This window comes from Manis javanica, chromosome 9, assembly GCF_040802235.1.
Source record: "Manis javanica isolate MJ-LG chromosome 9, MJ_LKY, whole genome shotgun sequence".
In the NCBI taxonomy this organism is placed as follows: Eukaryota; Metazoa; Chordata; class Mammalia; order Pholidota; family Manidae; genus Manis; species Manis javanica.
Genome location: NC_133164.1, coordinates 88,356,650 through 88,364,340, shown reverse-complemented (window position 1 = coordinate 88,364,340; position 7,691 = coordinate 88,356,650). Strand labels below are relative to the sequence as shown.

At 49.2% G+C, this 7,691-nt stretch overlaps 1 protein-coding gene across 1 annotated transcript; it reads right to left on the bottom strand.

Moving 5' to 3' along the window:
• Positions 1–671: 671 nt before the first annotated feature.
• On the bottom strand, positions 672–7,284 carry LOC140843424 (uncharacterized). The gene is made up of 2 exons (XM_073212878.1): positions 6,857–7,284; positions 672–1,797 (listed from the first exon to the last, which is right to left on the bottom strand). Exon 2 carries the CDS (start codon positions 1,734–1,736, stop codon positions 672–674), a length of 1,065 nt encoding a protein of 354 aa, XP_073068979.1. The 5' UTR covers positions 1,737–1,797; positions 6,857–7,284.
• Positions 7,285–7,691: the final 407 nt, after the last annotated feature.

The window sequence follows — 7,691 nt, the reverse complement described above, 5'->3', positions numbered from 1 at the left end:
GGGGAGAGGCGCCAACGTCTATCGCCATTAGGGCTTGAGCAAGGATCACCTTGTCCTGCTTATGTTGGTTGCGGAGTCTGCATAACAACCAGAGTAAGAGCATGAGACCTCCAAGCAGGAACACGCCCATCCCAGCCATGCCCGCCCACTCCTTGACGTGGGAGAGAGCTCTGAGGAACCAGGAAGAGAGTCCTTCCGCTACGGAGATATCTAGACGGGTGGAGTTGATGTGGATAATTTCTCGCCGCAGCTCTTCTAGTGTCCCATCGAAGTCTTGGGACCAGTTTCCTGAAAGATACTGGGACAGGTCTCGTGACAGATTAGCTGCCCGTGTAAAATTTTCATATTGAATGCTAGTGATGCAGAGGGCACGATATTTCCGCTCACATCCCAATTGGGCCATTTGCCAGAGCACCTCCATTTGTTCCTCCACGAGATCTATGCGTTGATTGAGGATCATTATTCCTCCTTTCAGTTTGCCATCAAGTGTGGACTGTTGGTCCAGGGCAGAAGCTACTGAGGCTGCAAGGTTATTGAGCTCTGTAGCCGATTTGATGGAGGTGTCTAAAGCTATACCAGCGGCGGTGGCTGCGACCGCGGTCGCGGAGATCAGGAGCACTATGGGGGCTGTAACGCCGAAATCGCGCCTTTCTCGAAACAGAGTCATGGTGTTAGGGGCGTCTACGGGAACAGGGACCCAACGGGGGGATGCGGACTACCAAAGCATTGGTAAAGTTACGCGCATCCCAACACTGAGACAGAAAGCAGGTTTCATTGGAGCAGGAGTCAAAGCTACTATTGGATAAGATAAACAGAAATGGGGGGTATACGCATACTAGAGAAGGTGGAAAAAGGGAATTAGGTGACTCTGGACCTGATTTTGCTGAACACGTGTAGTTCTCGTTGTTATGGGTCATGGTCATGTTCCAGTGTGCGCGCGTGTGGTTGTTCTCGCACCAAAAGGTGATATTTTTTACACCAATTCCCCCACCCTGGAGGGCGGAAAAGGGGGAGAGGTCGGTACACGAGCCATTGACTCCACACAGCATCCATTTATGGAAGGGGTTCATGCTCAGCTGCTGACGAAACTCGCCTTCGAGCACCTTTACTGGCCACCAAGCCTCATTGGCTGGCTGTCCCTCCATATCTGGGGAGATGGTAAACTCCTGCCTCTCAGTTGCCCACGTTACTACAGTTGACTGACAGTCAGTCCAGGGCCACAGCTCTCCCTCATAGTCGCCCACACAATGGGAGGCATATTTGGGTTGACGAGGCCTGTCGGTGGAATTGTTCCTGGGAGAGTGTACAAATGTGCCATTGATCCAGAGAACCATCTGGTGGATAGTCATGTTCTTATAGGGCGGGCTCCCTTCCTTATTAGGCCCTTCAAATTTAGCTGACATAACGGGGAGGCCACTGGCCTCTAGAATTATGTCACTGAACCATCCGTATTTCCTCCGTTTCAGGGAGATACAGCCAGCTAGATTCTGAGTGGTGAAGCATAATGACCCATTAGTTACAAAGGATCGGTTTTCTCCCAACGGGGCTGTTAGGGTGTCCTTTTCTAGGTAGGGCAAGTTCATACTAGAGTTGGTGGTGAAAAAGTGGGGAAAAACGGCTGCATTGAAACGGACAGGCATAGGCTTAGGAAAGGCAGACAGGATTCCCCATCTCAATACTCCCTGAGTCGGGGTCTCCAGTGTCAGGAGCAGGGTCAGGAGGTACAGCGAAGTCATCTCCTTTGTTTAGGACTTTCCTCGTTAGGCACTCCGGGATCCAGAAGGGATTTTCTTCACCCTGGGGGAAAACACACACAGCTCCCCTGGATCTGATTATGATTGGATCCGGGCCCTTCCATTGGTTAGATAACACGTCCTTCCATTTTACTAGTTCTTGTGGGTCTTTTGGCCACTGATTATGGCGATCTGCTGCTGTATGGCCTTGAGCATCCAGATTCAAAAAATTTATAGTGAAAAGTGCTAGGGCTATGGCAGTTTTTGGTGTGGGGGGTATATCTTCAATTCCCCCTTTTTGTTTAAGTAAATAGGATTTGAGCGTGCGGTTCGTGCGTTCCACAATCCCTTGACCCTGTGGGTTGTAGGGAAGGCCAGTGATATGTTTTATCCCCATGTGATGACAAAATTGAGCAAATTTTGTAGAGGTATAGGCTGGGCCATTGTCTGTTTTCAGAATCTGCGGTAACCCCCATGCGCTCCAAGCTTCAAGGCAGTGCTGGATGACATGGGAAGCTTTCTCTCCTGACAATGGGGAGGCAAAGATGACTCCTGAACAAGTATCCACGGATACGTGTACGTATTTAAGTTTCCCAAAAGGTGAAAAATGCGTCACATCCATTTGCCAGACTTGTAAAGGCCTAATACCTCTGGGGTTGATCCCAACATGAGGTGCGGGAAGGAAGCTGCAGCAATGTTGGCAGCTAAGGACAATGTTCCTAGCTTCGGCCCTGGTTATGCTAAACCGCTTGCGCAGCGTTTTGGCAGTGACATGAAATTGTGTGTGGAATTTTGAAGCTGTGGTGATAGGGTCTAGCAGGGGAAAAGCTATATTTCTGGTTGCGAGGTCTGCCAGGTGGTTGCCTTGAGTCATAGGCCCGGGAAGGCCTGAATGTGCTCTGATATGAGTTATATACAAAGGAGATTGTCTATGAAGTAGTGCTGATTGTATCTGTTTGAACAAAGTGGCTACTGGGCTGGACGCTTTGATTAGCCCGGCCATTTCTAGAGATTTGACTGCATTAACTACATAACAGGAGTCAGACACAATATTTAAAGGTTCAGGAAAGATTTGTAGGACCTCTAAGACTATGCGACATTCCACTATTTGTGGAGTGTCAGGCGTGTAGCCTTTTGTCACAACTTTGCCATCATGGACGTAGGCACCTGTGCCTGTCTTAGACCCGTCCGTGTAAACTGTTTTTCCATGAGGCTAGTGACCCGAGGAAATACTAGGAGATGATTTTTGGCGAAGTTGATAAGGGGATGTTTAGGGAAATGATTATCAAAGGTTCCTGAGAAACTGTAAGCAAGTATGGCCCAATCATCGTTCATAGCACATAATACTTGTATCTGTTCTACGCTGTAAGGGGTTATAATTTTAGCTGGAGCCTCTCCGAAATGTGTCATGGAGGTTTTTACTCCTCTCAAAGCAAGTTTGGCCACGGCTGCCGGATAGTACTCTATTGTCCTAGCCTGAGAGGCTTGGGGATGAATCCAGATCAGTGGGCCGTGCTGCCATAAGACTGCTGTTGGCAGCTCTGGGGTGGGAAGGACACACAACTCAAAGGGTTCATTCAATTGAACCCTATTTAGCTGTGCTGTCATCAAAGCCTGTTCCACTTTGCGAATGGCTTGTAATGCCTCAGGTGTGAGGGAGCGCGGTGACGTTAGTTGTGGGTCTCCTTCTAGGATTTTAAACAGTGGTGTCAACTCAGTGGTGGGTATCTTTAAGTATGGGCGCAACCAATTAATATCCCCTAGGAGTTTTTGGAAGTCATTCAAATTTCGCAATTGATTATGTCTTATCTCAAGCTTTTGGGGGCAAATTACATCTGTGTAAATGGTTGCTCCTAGGAATTTGCTAACACTAGATTTTTGGACCTTCTCGCTTGCTATATTCAGTCTCCAATTTTCTAGGGATCTAGTGAGATCTATATATGCTTCTTCTATTTCCGCTGGTTGTGGGGAGCAAAGAAGGATGTCATCCATGTAATGGATGATCTTTAGCGTGAGATAGGTCTTACGAATTGGGTCTAGCGCCCGCTGAACATACAGTTGACATATGGTGGGGCTATTTGCCATTCCTTGAGGGAGGACCTTCCACTGAAATCTGGCATCGGGTTGTTCATGGTTAATAGCTGGCAAAGTAAAAGCAAATCTTTCCCTGTCCTTGGAGCTTAGAGGTATAGAAAAAAAACAATCTTTAATATCTATTATGAGCACTTTCCATTCTTTGGGTAAGGCAGAGAGGAGTGGCAGTCCCCGTTGTACGGGTCCAAGCATTCTCATTTGAGCATTTACTGCTCTCAGATCATGAAGCAACCTCCATGATCCTGACTTTTTCCTGATTACAAATATGGGTGTGTTCCATGGGGACACAGAGGGTTCTAGGTGTCCCACTTGGAGCTGCTCTTGCACTAAGCAATGAGCTGCTTCTAATTTTTCAGAGGATAGGGGCCACTGAGGAACCCATACGGCCTCCTCTGTGAGCCAAGGTATGGGCATGGCATCTTCAATGGCCCCTATGAAAAACCCAGGCCGTGACGGTCATTCTTTACTTTGGGCAGGATGGGCTCTATGCGTCCCTGTTGGTGTTTCCCCAGTCCCTTGCCAGGGATGTATCCCATGTCCATCATCATGCCTTGGGCGGGGGTGGAGTATTCATTAATGAGTTTGAGGCCTAAGTCTCTCATGACATCCCTCCGCCATAAATTGACCGGTAGAGGAAGTACATAAGGGGTGACTGTACCCTCTTGTCCTTCAGGGGCTCGCCATTTCAATGGTTTGGCACTAATTGAAGGGCTTGACTCATATCCTAAACCTTGTAATGAATGTGAGGATTGGGTCACAGGCCACTTGGAGGGCCACCAGGTTGCAGAGATAATACTTTTATCTGCTCCAGTGTCTAGGATTCCCTCAAAGCTCTTTCCCTCTATTTGAAGAGTTAATTTTGGTCTGTCTGCTAAATCTAATACTATGAAGGCTGAATCCCAGTCAGAGGAGCCGAAGCCCCTTTCTCCCCTCTCCGTGTTGGTAGCAGGATAATTGGCGTGGAGACTAGGTAAAACTAAGAGCTGGGCTATGCGGTCTCCCGGAGATATAGGGTAGATTCCTCTAGGGGCCGAACACATGATTTTTACCTGTCCTTCATAATCTTGATCTATGACTCCGGGATGGACTGTCAGGCCTTTCAAGGCAGCAGAAGAGCGCCCTAAGAGCAACCCAACGGTATTTGGTGGTAGGGGGCCTTTAAAGTCTGAAGGGATAGGCTGAACTCCCATCTGTGGAGTCAACACTATTCTGGTGGTGGCACGGATGTCCAATCCCGCGGAACCTGAAGTGGCTCTCCTTGGGGGGCCTGGTTGTTCCCGAATGACACTTGCATGCTGGTTGCCCCATATATTTGCGGGCCCTGGTGCCGGGGGCCCCTCTGGGCGTTTTTTGGCAGTTCTAAGGGTTTCCCTTCTATATCTTTAATAGACCGGCACTCATTGGCCCAATGCCTGCCTTTCTTACACTTAGGGCATAACCCAGGGGTCTTTTGGGTTGTTTGCTCTGAAACTGGGCTCCTACACTCTCTCTTTATATGTCCTAATTTCCCGCATTGAAAACATTTGATACTTCTGTTAGTGATCCTGGCTTGTTTGTGGCTCTGTAATATGGCCGCGGCTAGGCCCGCATTGGTGAGTGGCCCTCCTATTTCTCTACAGGCTTTCAACCAGGCGTGTATCCCTTTTTGTTTCCAGGGTGTTATCGCCTGTCTGCATTCCTTGGTACATTGTTCAAATACTAATTGCTCCACTAGGGGCATTGCTTGTTCCTGATCTCCAAATATTCTGCCTGCGGCCTCCATCATACGAGCGACAAAGTCAGAAAATGGCTCGCTCGGCCCCTGAATAATTTTTGTCAAATTGCCTGATACTTCTCCTTTGTTGGTAAGGGCTTTCCATGCCTTGGCGGCGCACGTATTTATTTGTGCGTATACCTGTAAGGGGAAGGCAGTCTGGTTGGCTACCCACTGTCCTTGGCCCGTCAGCATATCATATGACCACGCAGGCTGTCCTTCGGCCGCGTTTGCGCGTGCCTGGGTCATACTGATATCATGCCACAATGCCTTCCATTCTATGTATTGCCCCATACTAGAAAGGCATGCCTTAGTTACATATTGCCAGTCTGCGGGTGTCATGGCTGTCTCTGTTAATCTCTCAACTTGTGCTATGGTATAGTTGGCACTGACCCCATACGCTCGGACGGATTCCGCTAAGTCTTTAACTTGTTTATGACTCAGGGGTTGGTGAGAGCGTACACCGTTATCCTCAAATACAGGAAACATTTGTCTAATTGCCTGAAGAGTATCTGGGTGGCAAAAGGAGAGTGCGCCACTCACGTAAGGTGGCGGGGCAACGGGCGTCAGGGGACACCCTGCTTTCATTTTTTCCTTGGTCCGCTTTTCAACTTTGCTGGTTCCCTTACTTCTGCACTCTGCGGTTTTATTTTCTTCCCCTTCCTCTGCGGACATTAATTCCTCCTCAGATTCCCTATTGGAGAGTTGGAGGTCCCTCAACTCTTTCCAGGGGTATTTACTATTTTCTCCGAGGCGATCGTCACTCGCTTCTCGGGGCTCTTTCGCTTTTGCCCTAGGCGGGCTTTCTCCCTCACTCTGGGGTTTCTTTACTTTCGTTTTTGTGGCCTTTTTTCGGCCGCGCGCGCTCTCTGTTTCCCGTTCCGTTTCTGACATGCTCTCTTGGATATCTGTCAATGCTCTCTGACTTTCTTTTATTACCTTTTCACATCTCTCATCTTGCAGACAAGCTCTAATCAGTTTCCAGAGGGGCCTGGTGCCTCCCCTCAGGCTACCCTCCTCCTCCTCTCTATCAAGATATTTCCCCAGTTTGTCCCAGCTCGGGATTGAGAGGGACCCTGAACAAATGAACCAGGGGGCCACACGGTCTATCTCCTTCACAAAAGATCCTAAGACTTTGCTGGAGACCTTCAAGTTTCGCTCTTTGAGAGCTGTCTGCAGCGCCGTGACTAATGACGGTGCATTCCCCATGGTGCCTCCTTATTTACAGAGAACCATCAACCATCATCCTAAAAAGCAGGGGCCTCTCGGAACTTACCCCTCCGGGCTTTCTTCTGACCTGCAGTTCTGAATCCTCTCCAGATGTCTGAAGGGTCCTCCCTGTGCCGGTGATGTTCTGGTTCCCGGGTTTCGGCACCACTTGTCGCGTGCCCCGTCCTCGCCGGCAAGAACAGCACGCAACAACAGCAGGATTCTTCTGCAGAAAGCTTTATTCTTCAGCTCTTTGTGAAACAAATGAGTTGGGCAGGACTCAGAGGGGAAGGAGAGGCTTGCTTATATAGTTCTCATGCTCTGACCTGGTTGGTGCGGCTCCATATGCCTTATTAGCATAACCATTTGGTGGGTCTCATTGGTCCTTATGCCAAGGCGCAATTAGCATGTAGTTTAGTGGTGTGGGATGATTTGTCATTAGGAAGTTCGGGGCCTTCCGGCTGCCCTGCATTGGGCGCTATTTTCTGAGCGCGGCTGCCAACACATATGAAGAAGCCACAGTCACACTGCTTACTTAGCAGGGCAAGTTTCTGAACCCTGCTCTTTACTCTGGCTCCAGAAACCACATTCTTAACTGCTACACCAGGCGGACTCTTCCCTCTCCTGGTGAGAGTGCCTTCCTGAGCTTTCTGTGCCTATGGATGGCACCCCCGCCCATGTGCTAACCCCCTGTCCTCCCCGCCCCCCCGGTACCTGGGCTGCGTGGATCCCTGCAGCAGCCTCTCCTGCCGGTGCTTTTCAGGAGCATATGATTCATGCACACACACACACACACACACACACACACACAACCCTGCTACCATATGTAGCAGATTGTAGGGTGCCCAGCACTTAAAGCCAGTGCTTTAGTTTCTTTTCTAGTAAGATTAAACACATACACA